Below are 27669 nucleotides of genomic sequence, written 5' to 3'. Positions count from 1 at the left end.
GCGAGCGATACTGTCAGTATACCTTCATGGATAGTCACTTTTTACCCTCGCGGATATTATCCCATTTTTGTAGTGTGGCTAGCATTTTAAATAATACTGTTCACATGATATCAGGGGCTAATGGGCTGTTAATGGTCTCCAATGGGAACCACGCAAGTCTGGTTGCTCTCATTTAATTAAGGAATGCAAATTCTACTAGATCTACAAAGAACTAGTGAACACTTAAAATTTCAGAACTAATATATAAGTCCGAACAAATTAAGCCTTGATGAAATAATTACAAAAAATAGTATGCCGAACTAAATTGGCTGTTGGAACAAATTGCAAAACTAACTCGTTGCTGAGAAAAATTGCATCGCATTGGCTACTAGGAATAAGTTGTAAAACTAATCCATCGCATATAATGTACTTCAGCCATAGATTTTTCATGCTAGAGGTACTTTTTGAAGATCTTTAAGCTGCCAAGCCGGTCATTTACTATGCTTCGGCCGATTTTCAATTTGCGCCAAGTTGGAACAAAAGCACAAAAAGATTCGGATCAATTTGTGAATTCTGACAGGTGGGCCTTGAAAAATTAAAGGCTATAAAAGTTAACCTTACATCAATAAGTACACTACAATGTTTAGTTAAAAAATAATGTCTCCTCTATTGAGTGAGCAAGAAAAATAAAATATATTAGGAAAATTTTGTAGGCTGTAGATAACAAATGTAACCGGCTAGAAGAAAAATCAAGCCTAGATGAATTTTGGTTAATTCTCAGGCTTATAATATAGGTAGAATTTCAGCTACATAGACTAATAAGGCTTTATGGGCCATTGTAGTTTCGGCCCAATTAGCACTAGAAAGTACAAGTTCACTTTAGGTTATATTATTTTGCATTTTGAAATATCGAATAAGCATGCGCAAAATGGAAGTGTGTAGTAGGAAACAAGGATTTTGATATGTATATATCATTTTTCTTTTAATGGATATCTCCTTTTCAACTACTGTTGTTGGTTTTCACCTTTCATTGCCTTTCTGTTTTGCTTTTGCTTTAAGTTTATTGAAGCAAGTTAAATAGCTTGATATGTCCTCCTTGTATTTTTACAAAAATTATTTACCGTAATAGTAAAATGTGTAGTTTTACAGTAAAGAACTGAAAAGAACATTTTGCTCCAATCATGGTATTAAAAACTAAAGCACCCGGGGCTAATGATTGCTCTGAAAATATTTATTTTCCAAGCCCTTGCTTTGGCATCTAGATTCTAGAGTTGCCTAACTACCTAAGTTGTACTATAGTTTGTTTCTTTCCATTAAATATAACTATAATTTATTATAAATAGATCCCGCTAGCATACTTAGAGACATGATTGGTTGTCTAGTTGCAAGTTGCAACCAAGAAATCAAGAGCATGTGGCCGACTCAAAATATTTGACATTTCAACGCTCATTCAATTTCAAATTAACTTAAAAATAAATTCTTTTTTATTGTGAAAAGGACAAAAATATATAGGTATGATCATTTTATGAAATTAATATTTTGCAAAGAGAGGGTTCAAATGTATGTATTATTTGTGTTTTCATCGTATTTTTATTTTTTAAAATTTACATGTCAAAATAAAACTGTTAAATGTCATCTCTACAGGTACATATAAAATTAATCAATTTTTATTTTGTTTTTATATGAATTAATAAATCAACGTCCAGAATATCCATATTAATGTATTTTTGTAAACTCTTGATACTGGTTAAAACAAAGTCGAAATGCTGTCATTATTTATATGTGCATGGAGAAAATAATATAAATCAAATATAACAGTTTTATTTTATTATTTAAGTTTTAAATTTTAAGTTATTAATGTTTAAATAATAGAAGTATGATTGAGGCAAAAAAAATGAACAAATTTGAATCTCTCCTTTTTAAAGTATAAAAACTGTATTAGATGTTCTACCTAATTAAAACAAACTTACATATTTTCCTAGTCGGATCCAGGTGAAACCGGGTTCAACCCGCTAACATCCCTATTTGTCTTTAATAACATACAATAATTGTTTGCTTAATGTTGTAATAGGAAAGAAGTTGGTCACCAAATATGTGATCAGGACCCTGTAACAATTTTAAATGAGATCAATTAAAGCTTTCTTCTTAATGAAATGTTTATTTATTAAGTTAAAGTTGTTATGTGAGCTACAATTTAAATTCTGGACAGAACTGCTTACTTTTTAAAGTGATTTTAATGTCATTAAGGAGGCTTTTGCATTACACTTTTCGCTCTGATATTAATTTATTAAGAGTAACGCTAGTATGAAACGAAAGACTGCCAAAAATATATCATAATCTCAATTTTAAGAAAAATGGATTAGTTTCAGATAACAAACTTCAACTGTTGATTTTGATATTTTTGGTAAGACATGTATTTTTAAAATTAAGCTAATAAATTGTATTAAAAAAGCTTCTCTACCTCTAAGTGTGAACTAGGATTTGACAACCTGACCATTTGTTTTAATATGTGATAAAAAGAGGTTGCCAGTGCAATTTGTGCAGATATGTATACATTTAAGAAAGAAGACGAATTTTCTAAAGATGTGTTTAGAATGTGGAAGCTTCCTCAAATATTTACCAAATCAACCCAAAACAGCCTGACCTGGTCTCTGCTGTTGTCATTTTTGAATGAATCATAAGGTTGAAATTTATTTATCTATCTATTTGTATGTTCAATTATTATTTCTTAAAAATACCAATTGAAGGTATTTGGTCAAACATGATATACCCATTACACGTCTATGGTTAACCCACAACCCACAAATATGGAATCATCCAATTAAAATAAACTAACTAAAATTTAAATTATAGTTTTTAAAGCAAATAGGGGATAAAATTTGAGTCCGGGATCCTCTAAGGTAATTCAAATTTAGAGTTTAGATTCGGACCATCCGATTAAAATCCATATCAATTCAATCTGAGATGAAATGCACAAGATATAGGGCTGAAAACAAATTTGATAATATTCACCCGAATCATCTCCAAATTCACTTCAAGTCCGGATACGGATAAACGGAGCAAATAATTTCACGAATTTAGATATAAAATTGGAGTCCAGGATCATCTAAGGTAATTCAAATTTTGATTTTTAAATTTGACCTGTCCAATTAGAATCCGGATCAATTCAATTTGAAATGAACGAGATAACCAGATCTCTTTAATATTTGTGCCAAAGCAGATCAGACGGCTCAAATCTAAACTCGAAATTTGAGTTACCTCATGTGATATGAATCAGTAATATTGGAAACAATGAATTAACAGAAGTTCTCTTTCTTTGTTTAAAAAATGAATAAAGTGTTTATGCTCTCTAGTCTCTAGTGGTTGTCAACTATCATGTGGGAGGTCGCAAACATTGCGCTGTCAAACCCTTTTTCTAAATTATTATTATAAACTTAAAATTTCTGATTATTGACATATACAAGTTGTAATAATATATGCTTAACTTGATAGCCCCCACCTCCACGCCTAGCCTAGTAACCTAGTTATATCATCCAAAACCAAAAGTCTTCATAACCCAAAGGGTTAGAGAGAGAGAGAGAGGAAGAGGGAGAGATGAAGGCACAGAGGCATTTTACAAGGGGAGAGCCAAAGAGGGTAGGGAATGTGGTGATCATAGCTTCTATGCTTCTCTCTCTACTCTTTCTCTCTCTCATCAAGTCTCGCTACTGCGCTTCTCCTTCTCATGGTGTGTTTTTATTGCCACTTGTTTCTCTTTTTCTTTTTTTCTTTGTTTTACCACCTTTTTTGTTATACTGATTTGGGTCTGAATTGGCAGTGAGAACGGAAGCACATTTGAATTCTGGATTAAATGCTAATGAGGTTGTGAGGAATGAAAAACCACACAGCACCGATTCGACCGTAGAAGGTTAGACGCAACTTTGTTTAAATGTTTTTCTTTTCTGGCTCTCTCTTTCTCTTTCTTGGATTTTTTTTTTTTTTTTTTTTGTCATGGGTTCCTTGCTTGGAACTTGGTTAAGAATAAAATGGCTGGAAGCAAAAGATTTCATTTGCTTTGCCACAAGATGAAGCAATTTTCAGAAACCAATTTTGCAGTGGTTCGGTTAAATTGGGATATTTTTTGGGAAGTAAATAGTTTAAGCAAGCTTTTATTTACACGCGTTTTCAAAAAGGAAACCAATTTGCAATTTTACATGCTTGTAGGGTACTAGTTAAAGTCTTTTCTAATATTAATTTCCTGATTAAACTTTGCTTCAGCACGGTTTTTGGTAATTGTAATCAATCCTGGATAAGGAAGACAGGATCTACTTGTAATATAAAAATAAAAGAGGTTTCTTTGTGTTAAATATGTCAACGGATCTGATCTTGAAATTGGAACTATAGACTAGGAGGACCAAAAAATAAGGACCAAAGAGTAAAATCATGGACAATGTCAAAATTACTAATTTTAATCAATTAATTTTTGCTCTCTTAACAGAGGATGAAGATGAAGTTCAAATCAACCCTGCTGCCCTTGGAACTATTAGTTTAGCTGATATTAACAATAAACCAATTTGCTTTGTGCCTACAAAACGATCTGAAACATGCGATGCGAGAGGTGACATTCGTATTAAAGGTTCCACCAACACCATCTACATCCCGACAATCACCCAAGAGCACAAGATCAAACCGTACGCACGAAAGCACGACGAATCCGCGCTTTCTTACGTTAAAGAATGGACGTTGAAGCCCTCCACCGGAGACCAGGCCCCGCCCAAATGCACGCAAAAACACTCTGTACCAGCAATGCTGTTCTCATCTAACGGGTTCACTGGTAACCTGTTTCATGATTACACTGATGTATTGGTGCCGTTGTTCATCAACACGTACCCGTTTCACGGTGAGGTGAAGCTTGTGGTATCTGAGATCAAGTCTTGGTGGATCAACAAGTTCATTCTGGTATTTAAGCAATTGACGAATTATGACATAATTGATGTGAATAATGATGACGAGGTGCATTGCTTCCCGAGAGTTATTGCGGGCCCCACTTACCATAAGGAGCTTGGTGTTGACCCGTCAAAGACCCCGACTGGTTTCTCGATCTTAGAGTTCAAGCGAATGCTCAGGACGGCATTTAAGTTGGAGCGGGCAGAGGTGGTGTCGACAACGCGTAATAAGCCAAAGCTGCTTATCATTTCTAGGAAAACTTCACGCCGGTTCATGAACCTTAAGGCCATGATTGCAGTGGCTGAGAAATTAGGGTTTGAGGTCAAGACTGCCGAGGCTGACATGAACACGGACCCACCAACCTTTGCCCGATTGGTTAACTCAGTCGATGTCATGCTTGGAGTCCACGGTGCCGGCCTAACCAACATGGTCTTTCTCCCGGTAGGTGCTGTGCTCATTCAATTCGTGCCTTACGGGAACTTAGAATGGCTTACAAAAGAGACATTCAAAGACCCGGCACCCGACATGGGGATACACTACATGGATTACTTTGTGCAATTGAATGAATCTACGCTGAGTGAGCAATATCCGAAAGATCATCCCGTGTTGAAGGATCCAACGGCCATTCACACGCAAGGGGGATGGGATGCTCTGAAATCGATATACCTGGATAAGCAAAATATAAGGCCAGATATCGAGAAATTCAAGAACACGTTGGTTGAGGCGCTCCGGCTGATTCGCAGCAAGAAGAAAAACCATGTGCAGATGAATTGAGCTAGATGGCAAGTTAGTTGATTTGTTTTGTTTTTTAATTTTATTTTTTTATTGTTTACTTCATTGTTTCAGGTACAAATAATTATTATAGTTTTTCAAATGCTAAGAGTAACACCATTGTGTTGTAAGGAATTTTTTTCACTTTCTTTTTCTTTTTTCTTTTTGTACTTTTGTAATTTCACGATGTTATAGGGGTGGAATCAACAAAAGCTGTGAAGGACATCTTTGTTGTCATCTTTTTAGTTAGACAAATATTTATTCCCAAACTCCTTTTTCTTATTTCTCACAATATTATTTTCATTTTTTTTTCTGGTAGAAACAAATTAAACTTTGATGCTATTTTTCTTCTGCCCCTTTAATCACACTCATGCCTTAGTCAAATCTTTAATATTTTACCTGAACATAACATTAGTTTAATGATTTAGAATAGTATAGCTTGTGAAGCTTGTGGTTCCTTTTATGGTGGCCAATAAATGGTATCAAAAGACTGGTTCAAAACTTCAAATTCTAGGTTGGTGGCTTATTGGGGGAAGCAACAACAGCTACAAGCAATAATAGTTGTCCCAATCGCTTTCCTAGAAACCGACCCAAACAAAAGAGGAGTCTAATCAAAGGATGCATTCAGGTCGCCAAACCAAATGGTCCCCTGCCTCCAATGTTAAACACTGGGGACATCCTGAAGCCTTGAATTGAATTATCTCAGCTAACAAATACATATGATATTGCGACATTAGTACTGATATTTACAAGGGCTCCGTATATAGGTATATGTTTTTTAGAGTATATGTACATATAGTTGTTATTCATGCCAGTGGCGAAGTTACATATTAGAACCAGTATACACTTGTCTCTTGATTAAAAAATATGTAAGTTTTTGTTTTTGTTTGTATGATTTTTTCATAAAAATTATAAAATATACATAAGATCCAAAAAATTATAAAATTTTCTTTTAAAAAATGTGCTTCTATTTTTATATTTTTCTATAAAAAAATAAAAAAATACTTAATATTTAAAATTATTATAAATGTGCGTTATCCTAAAATTTTGTTTCGAGCTACTAAATATCTCGAGTCGGAACTTGATCCACCCTTCGATAGATGACATTTTAAATTCAGCATACAGTCTCTGAAAATAACGAAAGAATGATATATCGAGCTTGTTCGATAATGTATTTATATGCCTAATTAATCATTTGTAATCTGTATTGCACAAGCATTACCAATTATTTGACCGTGTAGCTTGCATCGAGATTCGTAATGTTCTCGTGATATGATGATCGAGTCGGGGTTGTTGTATGTTTTCCGACTAGCATTGTAGATGAAAATTCATAATCTAATGATCAAATTTGAATCCGCATCAATGAATTTTAAGTAAAATGTCAATAATATTCACTATGATGTATTTTGCTCTAATATTCAATAATATAATAAAAATAATTAAATTAGGATCAAAGAGCCTTATGATGTATATTGTTATTTCAGACATTTTCAGTAAAATATCTGATATATTATTTGAATCTCATCCAAAATCTTTACAATAATAGAGATATGTATCAGTATTTATATCAACAAATTATTTTTAGATATAAATTCACATATGAACCTCATAAAATATCAATAAATTTGCATTTGAATTATATATTAATTCTATCCGAACCTAGTTAATTGATATCACAACTTCCTATGCTCTAACAATCATTGTGGTGTAACGAATCTTTGACATTTTGGGTTTACAAATCCTTTTTAATTATTGAGAAACTTAGTTATATGCCTATCAAAATTCGGGGGTTATAGCAAAGGGTAATGTTAGCACAAGTTTTTTGCTACTGTAAAATCTTTGTTTCAACAATGAAACAAACTATTTAGCCTTCTTTTTTCATAAAAAAAAAAGGAAAAAGAAAATTCCACATTAGAGATTGAACCCAGATGAATTGAAAACCTTCACAAGACATCAAAGACAGATTTAAGCAGAAGGAATGGGATTCAATTGACTCCATTTATTTAAAAAAAAAGATATATTTATATATAATTTAGAGTAAAATATTATAGTAATAGATCTTTATTTTTCATAGAAAAAAATTATATAATTAACTTTCAATGATTGATCCATATATAGTTTGATATTTGACTCCGCTCTGTAACCCATTATTAATTGGACCTTTGCTATCTTTTTTTCTAAAAAGAAAAGAAAATACAATTAAGATGATTCTTTTAAGTGATTTCATTTAATTAACCCATCTGAAGTAAACTTGCATTTTGCATTGAAACCTTCATAAAGTACAAGCTTTAAGCCAAAAAAAGAAAATGGTGCCATTAAAATGGGAGCAGGACTCTCATTTTTCCTCAAAAAGAAAAAGAAAAAGGTCACATTATTAATTTGGAGCTGGATTTGGATATCTATGGGGCCCATCATTCATACGTAGACTCATAATATCACGTTTTGTGAAAGGGGGTCATAATATCGCATCGTCACGCGAACCTTCGCATGAATATGAAGAGTGTGCTTTTTATATATACTCATATATATATATATGCAATTATGAATAACTTTACATCTATGCCAAGGCATCCATATCCATCCATTTTAGAGCGCTTTTGGGACCTTGCCAAGTTGCCGTGTGTTCAAATTATTGTACTCGTGCTACCTCTCGTGCATGCAGTGCTATTTATTTTTGGCAGGTGTTAGGTGGTTATGCATTGTTTTGACTTAGTAATGTTGTTTGTTTATAATTTATAGCAAAATAATGTGTGTATTCTTGACAAAAGAAAGAAACAAATAATGTAGAAAATTGTAATAGATGTAATAAATAAAATACTATATACAAAATGATAACATCTCAGAAATAATTTAAGAAAAAATATGTAAGATATTTTACTAAAATTTTCTTTCAATATATAATAAACGTAGTTAATAAGAGCTCAAAATATCTCTTAATTTTAAGAGAAATTTATTTCAGTAATTTTAAATTGTACTTAAATGATGCAAATAATACGAGCAATAAAAATAAGCATTAATGCAATGAAATGCAAAAAAAAAAACAGAAGATTTAAAACAAAAATGACAAGCAAAAATTCTCAGAAAAGGTAAATATTTTTTTTGGAATATTTTATTAATATAGAAAGGTTTAGTAATACAACAGAGAGAAAAAAAGTAAAACGATCCAATAATATACATAAGACGGAACATTTCTGGTCGACTGAATTAATTCGGAACTCTTTTTAACAAAGTTTAGGAAATATATAATGAAGCAATAAGAAAAAATTAGAGGGCTATATAGTACAAATTAATGAATTGAAAATTATCTTAGTAATTTGTCGTAAAACCTATGAGATAAAACAACCAAACTTCGTCCTTAAATATATAACAAATAAACTTCTATTTCCAAATTACTCATTTTACGTAGCGATTGAAAGAAATATCATGAATAAAAATTAACTCAATCGGATATTCGTAATAGAAGAATAAGCGTCCAAAACTCCAAATATCAAAATCTCATATGTAACAAGGTTCTATTTCGGAAAGTTTCAGGGACGTTTCGCAAAATACTAATTAAAAAAAATTCTCGTCAGTTGACAGAACGATGTGCCCTATGATTTTTATTAATCCCTCAAAAAAAATTAGCAAATATGCCCTTCAAATAAAAAAAAAATTAAAAATGTCATGGCCGCCTAACGTTTGGGCGGTCCACTCTCAGCATCAGACCGCCTAACGTAACTAGTTTATACTGGCAATAAGCAAATAACAAATATATACTAGTTATAAAATAATTGTAATTTTTTTTTACAGATGTTTATCAAACAGTAATTTTTTTTTTGTTTAGAGAGAGTTTAATATTTTCATCTAAAATGTATATTATATGAGACCTATCCTAGAAGAGTATATTGTTATCATCAGTGTTTTAAAATACAGCCGCATATGCTTATAGAGTGGTCTTCCACATACAGAATCTCATGCAGTCAAGTTCATGCGGTTTTGAATATACTGGCACGTATGCGGTCTATGTGGACTTAAAAAAAACCTAAAAACTATTTTGCGCTGGAGGAGAATAGAATCTATAACCTTTATAATATAGTAAAGAGCACAAATCATTAGACTAAACAAGTCTGTAGATATAAATTAGTTTTATTTTATTTATATTTCTTTAACAAAGCATAATAAAACCGCATATGTACATCCGCATACAAATCCACATATACGGCTGCATGCCGCATATGCAGTATGAAGTGGCCTTTCGCATGCATGAACAAAACCTCATTTTAAAACACTGTTTATCATAAAGAGATTTTGTGCTGCCATATTGATCAGATTATATTACTTTGAAGAGACATTCTAATTTATAAGATTAGATTGCAAATACTTGAACAGCCGCCAAGCACCAATTGGAGACGTAAAATTAACAAATGCATATCCAAAATTGCCAAAAGAAAAAAGAAAAAAGGAAAGAGTCTCTAAACTTGAATTGAAGTTTCCGATTAAGTTTTTCATTTTTATTTTTCGAACATGTAGAATACCAATTTTTATAGCAAACATTCATTCTATACACACTAAACATCTCAAAAAAAAAATTAGTTAGAGATATTTAATGTGTATAAAATGAATGTTGCTATAAAAATTGAACATTAAAATGAATGTTTTGATATCTTTTCTACTATCTTTCAAATTAGATTTATTACTCAGAGGTTTCGCGGCACGGGGGTATTACCTAGACATTTCTCATTTTTAGCACCGAATTGAACATGGAAAATATCAAAATGAATATTTGCTATAAAAATGAATATTTTTCATTTTCTATTTTTAGATAAAAATATTAATATCTTAAAAAATAAAAAATAAAATGACCGCCCAAACTCTTGACAGTCTGATGGTAAGAGTGAACCACTCAAACGTTGGACGGTCAGGAAATATTTGCTATTTTTTTAGGGTATCAATAAACGGCGATGTGCCGATATTCGTACGACTTGTTGTATTGTTAGCATGAAAATTAACTAATTACACTATTTTTACGCATGTAGCCGCCAGTATATTTGACCCATTACGGCAGTATATTTGGTTTGGCAAAAAATCAACAATTTTTATACTGATTCATGAGATTTTAGTTTGATATATCGCCACAGAAGAATATGATCATATCGTTTGGCAAAACATTAAATAGTGTTGAATTTTTTTTCAACGGTATTGGAAGAGAATGAAAGTTTATTTGAAAAAAAAGATATTGTTAGAGGAATATTATTTAGAATAATGATAGTTATGTTTGGTCACATAATATAATATTATTGAAAGAATATTATTTGTCTTTGCCTTTTTCTTTACTACATGCTATTTTTTTATTTTTTTAATCGTAAAATAGTATTAAAATTTCTTGTTTAATAGTAATATTGCGCTTGTTAAAATCTCTTGTACGCAATATCATATTTGTTCAGAGTAGTGCTAGAAAAGAAAATAAAGATTCAAATGAAATCGAATTAATTAATTGGTTGAATATAACACAAATGTCATCCAACGGTTAAGTGGAATAATGTCACAATTGTTCTGACTATGAGGAATTAAACGGAGACTAAGGAATCTCCGATATTAATAATTGTGTAGCTAGACATTAGTTGTGCCAAAGGCCCACATGAATATGATTCTGATAATGACATAATCCTTTTAATTACACCTTTAATTAACAAACACTTTGCTGCGTCAATGAAACTGCGCCTTTCGTTTTGGTTGGATTTTTTTTTTTTTTTTTTTTTGGTAAGTCAAACTATTGGTAGAGCACTAGAGCTTAGTTAATTAACGAACAGTTTGGTGCTATGCTTACGGTTGATATTTCAGAATCAGTGCTATGAATCTATATTTTTATATTTAAAGTTAGAATAATCGGTCTGGATACTGGATATGAATTTTCATATGAAAATATATTTAGAGTCCAAAATTTAAATTTTTTTTTTTTAGAGAGGTAAAAAAGTCACTCGATCTAAAAATTCTGAACTATCTTAAAATAATGAATTTTTACTCATCTAAAGAAATAATATAACTTTTTACAACCGTAAAATATTGATATAAAGATCATATTAAACAGTTCAAATTAACTGTTGAATTTTAGATAATATATACGCTATACATAACACTGTAGCCTCACTCTAAGAAGTATAATGGGTTGACCACCCATTATATATTTTGATTAGCTTGATTTCAAATGAAAATTATATTATTGAAAACTCTCGTTATCTCCTTTTGTTAACATGCATAAGGATTAAGGTTTTAAATAGCAATTATCGCGTCATAACGGAAAGGTTAAAAAAAAAAAACTATTGAGAATAGCGTAGTTTTATGCGGATTTAGTTTGCACGAATCTTAAAGCAGATAGGATGATCAAGATTCATTAACTCCAAAAGATTCTCTTTTGAGTTAATGCAGAGGATACGAATTTCCTAGCTAGTAGTCTTATTTAAAAAAAAAAATTAATAAATAAATAATTCAACCAGGTGAAACATGTATACAACAATTAGCATTGTATATTTATCCACAAACATAAGAGAAAACAATTAACTTCATTGTAAAAAAAATATAACACAAGCAATTACGTGTAACGCTGGTTACAATTAGAACAATATATTTTGGCACTGAAATCATATTATCAGATTTGGATGAAGTAAGAGCAAATTTAAGGTGCGAGGGGCTGGTAAGCATAATTTTAAAAGTCGATTGGATTGACTTCAAATGACGAATTTAAACCGTTAAAATTTATCTACTTCATTAGTGATGCATATACATGAAAACTATTGAAAGTCTCGAATTCATTTGATATAAAGTTAAACGGTCGAAAAAATGAATATTTATAAGTTATTTTATAAGTTGTTATATGTATTTATTTTTCATTCCTTTTCTGATCTCATGACATTGTATTAAATGAATTTAAAACTTCATGTACATATATTACTTATGAAGTAAATGAATTTTAACAGTTTGAATTCATTATTTAAAACTAATTTATTAGACTTTTAAAATTATATTCACCAATTCTTTCTTAGTGTGCATATTACATTCTAATACTCATCAATTCTTCTTAGGGGAAAATTTATAAAATATCATTATTTTGAAAATTTTAAAACAAAATACCCTTGTGGGCCCCTTTTTTTTCTCTCTTTTCCCCTCTTTCCTCCTCCCTCCTAGTTACTTCATTCCCCTCTTTTCTTCTTTCTTTTTTGTCAACTGTGTTTTCACACCACTTTCACGGTCTCAAAAGTTTACTGCTGAGATAATTTGTTACGTGGATCTCTCAAAAATTGAGTAGCAACTATAAGTTAGATAGTTAATTAAGTTGAAATTTACCTGGACTAGTTCTGGGAGAAGGCTCAGCAGTGAATTTAAATGGTTGCATGAATCTTTTACCATACTTAATAGAACTCTCTTCAGTGGCTTGAAGACGAATGTTTAATCAACAATAATGAAGCTTCTGTTGCAATTTTAGATTAGGCAACAGTTTTTTTTTTTATATTACATGTGGTTATTGTGGTATTCTCTCCATAGCAGCTTATGTGTTTTCTCAGCACTTGATAGTTGCACAATTTTAACGGATCTGACTTTGTTAATATTTTTTTCTTCTTTTTTAGAGTAAATTGAAAAACACTTCACATTTTTGTTGTTAGAACCTTTAAACCTTCAAATTTTGAAGTTAGAATTTTGAAGTGTACTAAATTGGCCCTGCAGTTTACATTGCTCAAGACAATGGATTAAATCATAGTTTATTCAATTGCTTAATTATTGATGTGCATTTAAACATTCATTTTATATAATGTAGTGTGATACGATCACACTGCATGACCAGTATATCATACTACCCAAAATCAGGTGAAAATCATGTATGCTGGAACCTTAAAAACATAAGATATATATATACAAGTTAAAGTTAACATCTCTGACTTTTTCTTCTTTGAATTGTCCTAGTTTTGATAGCTCCAACAAGACAAAAAAAAAAAAAAACCAATCTATTGCAGAACGAAATATCTCCGCTGCTATTAAGAGAAGTGACTTCAAAACAGAGTTTTGAGAGAGGAGAAAGAAGAAAAAAAAGTAATTAAGGGTGTAATTGAGAGGGAGGGAAAAATTGAGATCCACAAAGACATTTTGTCAAGAATTTTAGAGAAATGATATTTTGTTCTAAAATTTTCAAAAGAAAAGTAATTTATAAAATTTCCCTTCTTTTTAGTGTGCATATCACATCCTCCCTTTACTTACTCGACGAAGTAAAATCAAAATTGAAAACCAAATTTGTTTGGGCAAAAAAAATTTAAATCATCCAACAGATTTTGCTTTCACCGGATCAGCTCAGTTGTTCGCCAAATTTGTTTTGCGCGGTTCCTTCGATTCTACGCAAGAGTGCGAAAAATGATACGAGGGTTCTGTTATCGGAGAGTACGGTTACAGTATAGTATAGAACGGTACATATGTGACTATATGTGTTGCTTATGTATTGGGATTATTTTTTGAAATTTTAACATGAAAATTTGACACGGTACAATATATTATTTGAAAATTTTGATAACGGCACGACATGTCATATGATCACGTGAGTCACGTGTAATTAGGACTGTTAGATCTTGATTAAATAAATTAATCTAAATTATGAAAAAAAATAGTAAAACATGACCAAATGTATAATTGTGACCAGTCATATTTATACATAACATGTTTGGGCGCGACATAACTCAAATAGCGTAGCTATTCGTGTGCTGTGATTATCTTTCAATATTTTGATTATGCCACAGCATAGTACGTGAAAAAATAATTCAATCACAATATGGGACAAAACTAAAATTATAGTATGTTACTCATGACATGGCACGGCACATTTTTTTTCACTCTAATTCTATGATCAACAGGCTCACACGTCATTAATTTTATATGGGGGATACAGTAAAAAAAGTTGGGTTTATTTAGGAGTATATAGGGCTTGTTCGGATGTCATAGGATTACACGGGATGAGATTTGACAGAAATAGAAACTCACTTTTGAAAAAGCGGGAACCCACAGGTACGAATACGCACAGAATTAATTATGAAAATGTGTTGAATTGAGTATTCGGTTGTATCGTGGGATTAGTTGTGAGAAATTCTATTTTTCTTTCTAAAATACTTAAAAGAGTGCATGAGATATATTATTATTTTTATGGGGGTGTTTATGACAATTTAAGAGGATATAATTACCTAATTATAATAGTAACTAACACCAATCACAATCAATTCAATAGACTAATCAAAGAGGAAAAATACATCAGCAAAGAGAAAAAAAAAATCTAAAATATATATAAACGTATGAAGAAAATCAACGTCAGCAAAGATCAAAAGCAAAAATATATAATCAAACTCAAATTTGTAATAATACAAAATTTCTACAAAGCAATCTAAATTTAAATTTAAATATATAATCAGAGAAAGATTGAAAGAGGTCAAACTGTTACGGTCAAATCTAAAATTAAACATTTGTAACCAACAGCACACGATTTGAGAACATTCAAATTTACTCGGACACGAATTTACACTGCATGGGGAAGAATATATGAAAAATGATGGGATTGAATTGGGAAAAACCATAACATCCGAACGGGTCCAAGAATTACAAATTGGGAAAAATTGAAAGGAAAATTAAAAGGATTCTGCATTTTACTTCAAATTAATAAGACGATTTAGATATAAACAACTTTTTATCAAATTGCTTCGAATTTTAATCAAACGATCTAAATATAAACATATATATTATGTTACCTCAGAAGATATGAACTCGAATTGAATTCCAATTCATATCACCTAAGATAACAAACATTTACATTTAGATCCGGACCGTCCAACCATAATTCAAACGAATACTAAAAAGGACCGAATTGGTTTGGATTCAGATCGGACCGTCCAGGCCTAAACAGATATATTCAGTTACCTCAGAGGTTTTGGACAGCTGAATTCATGGGTTCGGTGAATAAAGCTTTCAAAAAAGTTGGTAAGGGACCCCTTAAACTAATTTAAATTATTTAATGGCACGTTTATTCAATGCACATCGTTTTAGCACATTATTAAAAACACAATGCATCAAGCAAGCCTTCCTGTAGACTCGTTAGATAAGCTAGGGTTTTTTATTATATTTGATGTTACCCTTGACCAAGCTCAGAAAATATAAGATTTAAAAATAGAGGTCTACTAATAATTATTAAAAATATTTTGTTTTGGGACCGCTAGTTAGTAACGTGTCATGTTATGTTTTTCTCCGGTATCCATCTCTAATATTATTAATAATTGATTTATACTTTACCAGCCGCTGACAATAATGAGAACTAAATTTTAATTTAGTAGCAAAAAAATAGGAGTAAAGCTAGGGTGTGATGTGCTCACCAAAAGAGTTTGGTGAGCACAACTCCAAAAGTTCATCGGATCGACTTCAAATGTCGAATCCAAACCGTTGAAATTCATGTGCTTCATGAGTGATGCATGTGCATACAAAATTTTGAATGTTTCGAGTTCATTTGTTACACGGTCAAGCAGTCAAAAAAATGAACATTTTATTAAATTAATTTATAAGTTGTTTTATATAGTCAATTTTTATTATTTCTTTGACCGCTTGACCGTGTAGCACATAAACTCGAAACATTCAAAATTTTGTATGCACATGCATCACTCATGAAGCACATGAATTTCAACGGTTTGGATTCGGCATTTGAAGTTGATCCGATGAACTTTTGGAGTTGTGCTCACCAAACTCTCTCGGTGAGCACATCACACCCTAGCTTTACTCAAAAAATAGCATCCTCTATGTAAAATTATGTTGTTTTGAAATTCGGATGAGTGATACTTTATAATTATTAAAATTTGAAAGATTACATCTTTCTTTTAAAAAAAAATTACTGACAATACCAGCTATTTGTTATTTCATTTGTGTGTACATAGTGCACACTTTCAACAAAATACAATTCACACTTTATAAAATAACGAACCGATAAAAATGTTAGTGATTAATATTGGTTAACCCTTGCACGAAATTTCTTTCGTGATAAAATTTATTCCTCCTCAAAATAATAATAATGTTAGTCTTCATGAGTAGAATTTTCAAACCTATGACATTATGGACGTATTGGTATTATATGATACAAATTCTAAATTTTATTGGATAGATTTCAAATGACGAGTTCAACCCGTTCAAACCAATTTACTTTATGAATAATGTGTTTACATGTAAAATTTATATTTTTTCGAGTTATTTTAGAACCAAGTCAAGCGGTCAAAAAGTATTGAAAAATAAATACATTAAAATTAACTTAAAAACTTCCACATTTGTCCACTTTACTTGGTACTTAATAAATTCAAAAAATTATAATTTTTATGTGAACGCACAATTAATAAAATAGATCGGATTGAACGGTTTGGATCCGTCTTTTGAAACCGGTTTCATAAATTTTGGAATTGGTAATATATAGATTGAAATGACACTGATGTCATACTAATCAGACTCAACATTACACTAATTATTCTTAAGTACTACACTTTGGGCTTAATCGGAGCACAAATTAAAGCTTGAAATCAAAAGATTGTATTAAATTTTGTAAAATGACTCTTTCTGTTTGAAGAAAGTGTAATTGTTCCACATGGGATCAGCTTTTATTTTACATTTTTACGTCTTTTTAAAAAAGGCTTTATTATTTAAATTTCATGACTAGATCTAAAAAGAGAGAACTAATCCATACTATCAATATTTTCTATAGGATTTTTTAATTTGAGCCGTCCACACACACACACACACAAAACGATCTAAATCTGATAAATCATCAGATTCAAACCATACGGTGTTCATTGAAACAAGCCGGGGTTCAATTTCATTGTATCTGTAAATTGTGAAATTGTTTCCTTCTGCAAAGTAACTTTTCCAGAGCGAAAACATCAATTTTATGTATTTTTTAAGGAAAATCGAAAGAATAACTATAGAAAGTAACAAAATAGAATAATTATTTCTGTACCCGCGCTACAGTAACTGCATTTAGAGGAATAATGTATTATAGTCCCAACTAATTATATTGTGTCCACTAATTATTATTCTAAAAAGATATTATATAGTCTTAACTAATTATTATTCTAAAATTCCAGCAGCACCCTTTCAAAGCCTCGGCACTAATTCTGCGTCAACATTTCTCTAACAAAAATAGTTGACCTCATAAAAATAAATACTTCAGTGCATAGATATAAATACTTTCAATACTTAGATATTAATACTTTCAGTGTCATATGTAAAAAGATAAGGGATCCAATTACAACATTATGGCAGTTTAGGTCTCCACAAGCAGTTATGTAAAAATTACAACATTGTTTACTATATAGATATAAATACTTGTGTTATTTGAACTATATACTTCAAGATTTGACTATTAATATTAAAAAAAAGTTATGGATCTGGACGGTTGCGGTCCCCACAAGCAATTATGGTAGTTTAGATGCGGGTACGACATCAGAAATTTCAAAAAAAAGTGCGGGTACAATTATTTAAAAATAATTAATTTATCATTTACATTGTTTACTATATAGATATAAATACTTGTGTTCTTTGAACTATATACTTCAAGATTTGACTATTAATATTTTAAAATAAAGTTACAGATCTGGAACAGTTGCGGTCCTCACAAGCAATTATGGCAGCTTAGGTGAGGGTACGACATTAGAAATTTAAAAAAAAAGTGCTGGTACAATTATTTAAAAATAATTAATTTATCATTTACATTGTTTACTATATAGATATAAATACTTGTATTTTTTGGACTACATACTTCAAGATTTGACTATTAATATTAAAAAAAAAGTTACAGATCTTAAGTGCAGTTATAGCAGTTTGGTCCCCACAAACAGTTATGGCAGTTTAGGTGCGGGTACTGTAGTGCGGGTACTCATATCAGCTTCCGACAAAATAACCCTATACATTAATTGTTGAAATTTTGATGATGGCAGCAAATTAATCTCAGTGCATTTTTCTCAAATCAGACGGTTTGGATTTAAAAAAAAAAAAATCTATAATATGGTTTGGAAATAGGAGATGGGCTATGGTGCATTGCAATGCATAGGCCATGGTGTGCATTGGACCATAAATCACCGATTCAAAGTCCAAATGACCGATCCAAACCGTTCATCTTGTTCTCCATATTAATATGTGCTTGGAGACCAAATTTTATATTTTTTGAAATTTTTTTACTATTTATTAAGCCACTTTGAAAATCGCTGATCCAACGGTGACTGTTTGGAACAGTAAAATCAGAAGCCACCGTTGGATCAGCAATTTTCAAAGTGGCTTAATAAATAGTACAAAAATTCCAAAAAATATAAAATTTGGTCTCCAAGCACATATTAATATGGAGAACAAGATGAACGGTTTGGATCGGTCATTTGGACTTTGAATCGGTGATTTATGGTCCAATGCACACCATGGCTTATGCATTGCAATGCACCATAGCCCATCTCTTGGAAATAGAATAATTATAATTATCCCCCCATTTATATAATTATAAGGTAAAAGTAAACAAGCTTATAGAATTGCAATAAACTACTTACATAGCAGTCAAAAAAATAATTTTTTTTTTTTTTTACTTTTTGTAAATTTTTCATTGATTTTTGAACAAAATAATAAAAAAATGAGAAAAAAAAATAGAGATATAAGATGACTAAGATTAGAAAAATAATAGACTTTTTGCTCTCCAAATAATATCCCAATTTTTTTTCTTCAATTTTGTCATGTTTACTTCATATTCAATAATGGTCGGGTACTAATATTTAAAATAAATGAAACACATGACACGTCTACATAATGGCAAACAACGTGTCGTGTCTTTAGAAGTGTCGGACTCCCCATTTAGAAAATTAGCAGCCCTAAATTTGACACTTGGCAGGTCGCATGCCACCACTTGGAGTTTGAGAACACTATGTCATCCAAATTCCAATGCGTTGTTTCAAGTATGACGTGAGCACAACACGACAAATTTGTTAATCTGTACCTATCGTATGAGCAAATGAACTAATTTTTCTTGTGCCAATAAAGACATATCTCAAAGGAACCGAATCCTCTGCCACCACTAAATTTAGCCAATATGTACTTGACACGTGGCTGCCATCTTTCATTTCATTAATGAAAATTTAAAAAATAACTTTCCAAATTAATTAATTAATGAGAATCTTATCTCTTTCGTTTCTCTTTTCACCTTCTATTTCAAAACTAGTTAAAAAAATAATTTTATTGTTTATTCTTCTCCGTACCTCTCAACGGTGAGAAAAAAAATTACAATCTCTTTCCATGAAGATTTCTTCAGCAAAATATTTTATTTGTAAGTCATTTTGATATTATTTTTTTTATATTTTACTTATATTTTACTGTTGCATACAAGTCAAATTTCAAAGCCTTCTTTATCATTAAAAATTTCAAGCCCTCAATAGTATCGTACCAGTACTTGGGCGTTTTTGCCATGCATGAAATAAAATTAGATGGTACCGAACCGGTACTGGTAAAGGTCGATCGGGAGAAGATGGAGTGAAATCAGAAAGGGACCATATATAGTGACACAAGGAGACTGGTAACAAAAATGGAGGAAATGACACAAACGGATCTGTACTGGACTGGTACAGCAGACACTGGTACGAAGGAGAGGACTCACAGACTAAAAGGCAAAACGCCTCAAATTTTTAAATACATATTATCAGTATTAGTTTGCGTTGGTGTGTTGAGAGTATCATATTATTGACGATTCTCACAGAAAAAGTAATTACAAAGAGCAATTTCATGGTAAAGTAATTACAAAGAGTAACAGATATTGGTTTCCCTCCATGTAATTTTTTTTTTCTCACCGTTGAGAGGTACAGAGAAGAAAAAACAATCAAGTTGCTTTCTTAATTAGTTTTGAAATGGAAAGTGAAAAGACAAAGAAAGGAGAAAAGATTCTCATTAATTAATTAGTTTGAAAAGTTATTTTTTAAAGCCTCATTAACGAGATGAAAGATAGCAGCCATATATCAAGTACAAATTGGCTAAACTCAAGGCAGAGGATTTAGTTCCAAAATATGTTCAATAATTAGTTTCGAACTTGAGGTATCTTGAAATTTTTTTAATAGTAAAACAATTAACGACTATTACATATGTCGTTTTTTTTTTCTTACATAATAACAAAATAAAGTTAAGATACATAATATTTTATTCATTTTGAGAATGAGGTAAAAACTAAAACTATCAAATCACTCCTCAGTTGAATTTGTAGCCTCCTACATAAATTATTGTGAACCTCCTTTTCCAAGCCCTGAAAAATGTGAAAACTTGTATCATACGAAATGTCGCGTCAAAAAGTTAGAAGATTTTTAGCTCAATAATGACGTGACATAATTTTATGTAAACAAGCTAATGAAACTTACAATATTTAATTAGAGTAAAGCTAGGGTGTGATGTGCTCATCAAGAGAGTTTGGTGAGCACAACACCAAAGGTTCATCGGATCGACTTCAAACGTCAAATCTAAACCGTTAAAATCCATGTGTTTCATGAGTGATACATGTGCATGCAAAATTTTGAAAGTTTTTGAGTTCATTTGCTACACGGTCAAGCGGTCAAAGAAATGAACATTTTATTAATTTAATTTATAAGTTGTTTTATATAGTCAATTTTTATTATTTCTTTGACCGCTTGACCGTGTAGAAAATAAACTCAAAACTTTTAAAATTTTACATGCACATGCATCACTCATGAATCACATGGATTTCAATGGTTTGAATTTGGCATTTGAAGTCGATCCGATGAATTTTTAGAATTGTACTCACCAAACCCTCTTGATTAGCACATCACACCCTAGCTTTACTCATTTAATTAACATATTTGCAAGCCTTGATCGGTATATATTATGCTAAAAGGAAAGGACAATTTGAGTCCTTGTTTATGTTTCTATCTTGTTTCACTTTTTAAATAGTTATTAAAATAACAAAATAAGATCAATAATGAAATTTATATGAGTGAGTCTATGGTACTATGCATATCACGGGTTGTTACCGTGCTACGGCTCTATATTTGAGTTTTCAAATTCTAACTGTCGATCCGAACCGTTCATCTTGTTCTCCATATTAATATGTGTTTGGAGACCAAATTTTATATTTTTTTGAAATTTTTTTACTATTTTTTTAGATATTTAGAAAATCACTTGATCTGAAAATTCTGGACCATCCAAAAACAGTGATTTTCAATAAATCTAAAAACATATTAAAAAAATTTCAAAAAATGTAAAATTTGGTCTCCAAACACATATTAATATGGAGAACAAGATGAACGGTTCGGATCGACCGTTAGGATTTGAAAACTCAAATATAGAGCCGTAGCACAATGCCAAATCGTAATATGCATAGTACCATAGACTCACTCAATTTATATTACTCCCACCATATGTAATAATTACTTTATTTTCTAAAAATTTAAAACTTTAAAAATCAACATTTAAAATTGTCTACATCGTTATATTTTACAAATTTTTAGTATCAATAAAACAAGTGGAAATATAATAATTTTAATGTATGTATAAAAAGTAACAAAATGACACGTCTGATAATTTTTTATGTTTCACCTTTTTAAAAATGTTATTACTATTTTAAAACAGGTAATATTATGAAGACCTCAAAATAAAGATATTAATTTAAACTCTCTTGAAAAAAAAAATATTATTACTAAAGTTCAGGTATTTAAAATCTCTTAAAAAGAGTTATCACCAAACCCTTAGGAATTAACACATTAATTGCAACGGTCAACAGTTGCAAACTATACGCTACTTCCCGAATTTTTTATTAATATCCAAATTTAATTTTAAATTTCAAAAACTAACCGTATCAGCAGTAAATCTCGAAATATACCCTTTTCGTAAATTTTTTTTCCGGAAACAGGCCCCATTTCCGGAAAATTTTTTTACGGAAACCGCCTCTGTTTCCGGAAAAATTTTTTACGGAAACAAGCTATTTCCGGAAATTTTTTTTACGGAAACAGAGTTAACTACAAATGCCGCTGGCTCCCCCGTCCCCATCACACTCCATCACTTTCTCCCTTCCGATTTTCAAGGTAATTTTTTTTTATTTAATTTATTTAATTTATTTAATTTATTTAATTTATTTAATTTATTTAATTTATTTAATTTATTTAATTTATTTAATTTATTTAATTTATTTAATTTATTTAATTTATTTAATTTATTTAATTTATTTAATTTATTTAATTTATTTAATTTTAAATGGTTGAAAATAATGTCCAAATAATTTAGGAAATACCGAATGGTCTAGAATAATTTAGAAAATACCAAAATGGTTTAGAATAATTTAGAAAATACCGAAATAGTCTAGAATTGTTTAGAAATTACCGAAATGGTGTAGAATAATTTAAAAAATACCGAAATGGTATAGAATAATTTAGAAAAATACCGAAAAAATGTAGAATAATTTAGAAAAATACCCAAATAGTGTAGAATAATTTAGAAAATACCCAAATAGTGTAGAATAATTTAGAAAATACCGAAATAGTCTAGAATTATTTAGAAATTACCGAAATGGTGTAGAATAATTTAAAAAATACCAACATAGTCTAGAATAATTTAGAAAATACCAAATGGTGTAGAAAATTACCTTAGTAATATAGAAAATTGTTCGATTAATTTAAATTTTTTTTAGGAATCTCTTTTCCTTTCGGGTCCCGTTCGGAGCTCTGATTGTCTGATCGATCGGATCTGCGATTCAGGTTTTTACATTTGAATTTTTTTTATTTTAATTTAAAATGTAATTAATGAGTTCATTTTAATGGTTTAGAATATTGTCTGATTAATTTAGAAAATACCAAAATGATGTATAATAATTTAGAAAAATACCAAAATAGTGTAGAATAATTTAGAAAATTCCTCAATGGTGTAGAATAATTTAGAAAATACCAAATGGTGTAGAATAATTTAGCAAATACCGAAATAGTCTAGAATTGTTTAAAAATTACCGAAATGGTGTAGAATAATTTTAAAAATATCAAAATGTTGGGAGAAATTTTAAAAATACCAAATGGTGTAGAAAATTATCTTAGTAATGTAGAAAATTGTTTGATTAATTTAAATTTTTTTTAGGAATCTCTTTTCCTTTCGGGTCCCTTTCGGAGCTCTGATTGTCTGATCGATCGGATCTGCGATTCAGGTTTTTATATTTGTATTTTTTTTAATTTTAATTTAAAATATAATTAATTAGTTCATTTTAATGGTTAAGAATATTGTCTGATTAATTTAGAAAATGCCAAAATGATGTACAATAATTTAGAAAAATAACAAAATGATGTAGAATAATTTGAAAAAATTTAAGGTGATTTACAATATTGTTCGAATTTTGTAGTATGGCAGACCCAGTACTTAAGCATAGATTTAGTCCCCTGTTGTGGATAGTTCACGGTAATCACAGGATATCTGAGGCGTCTAAGGAGGTAAACATTTACTTATTTTTTTTTCATAACTCTGTAAGTAATCAAATAAATATTGTAATTAATTTTTTTCTTATTGTAGAGTACAGAAATTTTATCCGTGAGACATTATCGGCACAAATGCGAGTATAATGAGAGGTACGCACCGTTTTTAATTCGAATGGGCTTATATCAGCTCGCGACATTGCCCGATATCGCCCTCGATGCGGCCCTCATTCATGGACTTGTCGAGCGGTGGCGTCCGGAGACGCACACTTTTCATCTTCCATTCGGAGAGATGACAGGTATTAACTAATTTAAATAATTTTTTTTTTATTCGTTCCTGACAAGTCAAATATATTACAGTTTCTCTGGAGGATGTGAGTTGTCTCTGGGGTTTGCCTATTACGGGGGAGCCTATTACGGGGGAGCCGTTAACGGGATTTACAAACTCGGCGAGTTTTCAAGGCCGACTGTATGAGTTGCTGGGGGTGAAAGATGATGAAGTGAAGGGGTTCATGAAGATGAGGGGGAATGATACGTACGACATGCTTATCGCCAAAAAAGCTGTCCGTGAGCGCTTCAAAACATTACCAACAGATGCGAACGAAGAACAATTGAAATGGTTAGTATTTTTTTATTTACAATCTTATTCATATTTGATATTTTTTAATAATGTACTCACATTTTAAAATTGACGGTTAGGTATGTCCGTGGATTTCTCCTCGACATGCTAGGGAATACCATGTTTGCTGACAGTAGCGGGGACGGAATACCGTTGTGGTATCTCGGCATGATTGAAAACTTGGACGAGCCGAGAAAGTACAACTGGGGCGGAGCTGTTCTCGCTTATTTATATAGAAATCTATGCCTCGCATCCAGTCCGTCATGCAAAAGCATGCATGGTCCCACCATACTTCTGCAACACTGGTCGTGGACCCGATTTCAAATTCACCGGCCGTTACCGGGATCTCAACCGAATTGGGGCGCAGAAACAGAAGATACATGTCCATCATTTGCTGACATGTGGAAAGGCCCACACAATTGGGAAAACTCGTCCCATGGTGCAACCTCCGGTCCAGGTATCCCTCGCGACCAGATTCAGAAACTGACGGATAACATGGTCAATTGGCAGCCATATGCATCTGTTTACCACAACCTTTCGAGAACAACCCGGGCGGACCAGGTACATTGTAATAAAGTCATATTCTTTCTTTCATTTATGTCATCACATTTATAATTTGTACCTAACATTGCAACTCTAAATTTGTCAGCCGTTCTACTTGTACCGCGGTCCTCTTATTTTTTATTGGATTGTTGAGCATCACAATCCTGATCGCTGCATGCGACAGTTCGGAAGATGGCAACAGATAGAGCCACTGCTTCCCCAGGATCCAGTCGAGCACCAAGAGCTGCACAAGTAATATTCGCAAATCATATGTGGCTTACTTATTTTAAAGTACTTATTTACTTATTTACTTATTTATTCTACTAACCTTGTAAACAGGTTGAAATCGGGCTCAAAGAAAAATGCCAACTGGGCGCAAGTGCACCGTCGGCATGTAAACGATGCAACACATTATGCGCATCATGTGTACGAAGTAGGTCGTCCGTGGGATATAAATGACCTCCTAAGATATCGTAAATGGTACCAGGAGACCTGCATGGCATCCGTTTACCTGTTTGGCCAGCACGTGGTGGGGATGGATCGTAATGTTCCAGTTCCAAGAGACGAGCACTCCAAGTCTGGATACATTCCCAGCGGATCGACATTTGTTCGAAATGTAAACATTTCTAACTCTGAATTTTATGATTGGTTTATTATATATGATCTATTATACTCTGAATATACGTGCAGGCTTTGCGTGGGATAGGAGAGTTAGCACATGGCACACGGGCATTTTTCACGAAGGGTCTCCGTGCAATTGGCAAGGGCAAAATGAGACTAGGTTGGTGCCTCTGCAGAGATAATGGTTATGGAGACCGTGCTATTGCCATGCTGGAGGATGCGGGGGTTCCACGTAATTGGGAGGAAATTCCATCCGACGATTCTTATCCCTTGGGAACGGAGCCGATGCCACCAGGCCCTGTATTTGAAGGCCCAGATCCAGTGACGGGCTGGTTATATGATGGCTCACAATGGAGGGATTACATCCGTCCGGGAGAGTTCGCAGGGCATACTCTATCATCACGTGCCAATGCGCGCCAGGTATGAATTCAACTTACAAGCTGATTTCAAATTTAATTTGTAGCTAAGAAAAACTATGTATGAATTGCAGGAGCAGACTCATGAGCAGACTCAGGAGCAGACTCATGAGCAGGCGTATGAGCAGAGGCAGGACCAGGATATGAGTTATGCTCAATGGATGAATGTACTATTCGGCGATGAAGGCGGCCCGGTATGTAATACTTTAATTGAGGTAATTTTGTTTTTTAATTTACAATCAACAAGTAAATTAGTTACCCTGTCGGACCACACCTGACCGTGCTGACATGCCATTTGAGCTTTGTTACATCGTTCAAAAAACCATTTATTTAATTTATAGAACGTATCCTCCACGACCGCTGCAACCGGTAATCGCCGACTCATTTTGAACACGGCGTTCAGTGACTCTGACCCATTTGTTGTCATTATCCCCCATCGGTGGCCTCCGTCCAAAGCTTTATACAACTTCTCTGGACATGGAAGCTCGTCTTCATCGTTAGGGTTCCTCTTACCCACCTTGTTAAGGTAGTCGATAGCCTTCGGACAACCAATTTAAAAGTCTTGTAACATCTCCTGCAACCTCCTAGGTTTGCATTTGTTCACTCCTGCAACCAATTTCAACCTACTTGGGGGTTACCTTATCATATTTCATCATGACGATATCTCGAATATGATTTATAGAAGAGCACACGTCCCTTCTAATGGTCTTATCAATCGCAAGGGCAACCATCTCTGCTGTAAGCTGACAATGATCAGTACGTGTTGCCGATACTGTGCACGTATGGGGAAGTGCTTGTTTGGTAATAATCCAAGATTCTGAAAGACCGTTCTGCTTAGCGGACACCTTAAATTTACAAAAAGCATCTCTGCACCCCACCTCGTAACGTTTAGGTTCGCTCCTAATAACCCTGCACTCACAATTATTTTCAAGATGAAACTCATTGATTGCTATCTTTAGAGCCGTTTTCGACTCATAAAATACACCTTTAGCCAATGGATTATCTGTCATTTTTTTTGAGCTGCCGAAAAAATCGACATCCGCAGGCCGAAAACCGGATATGTCATTGAAACTGTCAACCGGATGTGTCATATTTTCTCGACCAGTAATTGGGTACTGTGATTGACGGGATTGTGGTTGTGACTGATTGGGCTGTCCGATATCATCATCGGAACCCGACGGCTCACCGGAGAGCATCTCATCTCCACTCGCCAAACTATCAGAATCAATTTCATCCACAGGTACGTGCGAATAATCGCGTACATGTCTGCGGACCGCACTGGAACTGGGTCGGGATCTCATTGGTATATCCACAGAGTGCCGACCGGTACTAGGTCGGGATCTAA

At 32.2% G+C, this 27669-nt stretch overlaps 2 protein-coding genes across 2 annotated transcripts; both read left to right on the top strand.

The window, feature by feature from the left end:
• Positions 1-3432: 3432 nt before the first annotated feature.
• LOC144564025 (alpha-1,3-arabinosyltransferase XAT3-like) lies at positions 3433-5898 on the top strand. Its single transcript, XM_078313517.1, has 3 exons — positions 3433-3706; positions 3797-3886; positions 4457-5898. The coding sequence occupies exons 1-3, from the start codon at positions 3574-3576 to the stop codon at positions 5677-5679; spliced, it is 1446 nt and encodes a 481-aa protein (XP_078169643.1). The 5' UTR covers positions 3433-3573; the 3' UTR covers positions 5680-5898.
• An 18745-nt stretch (positions 5899-24643) lies between these two features.
• Positions 24644-25746, top strand: LOC144563917 (serine/threonine-protein phosphatase 7 long form homolog). The gene is made up of 3 exons (XM_078313380.1): positions 24644-24744; positions 24825-25305; positions 25627-25746. Exons 1-3 carry the CDS (start codon positions 24644-24646, stop codon positions 25744-25746), a joined length of 702 nt encoding a protein of 233 aa, XP_078169506.1.
• The last annotated feature ends 1923 nt before the right edge of the window (positions 25747-27669 follow it).

This window comes from Carex rostrata, chromosome 13 (assembly GCF_964058835.1).
Source record: "Carex rostrata chromosome 13, lpCarRost1.2, whole genome shotgun sequence".
Taxonomy (NCBI): Eukaryota; Viridiplantae; Streptophyta; class Magnoliopsida; order Poales; family Cyperaceae; genus Carex; species Carex rostrata.
This window is presented reverse-complemented; position numbering and strand designations above follow the sequence as displayed.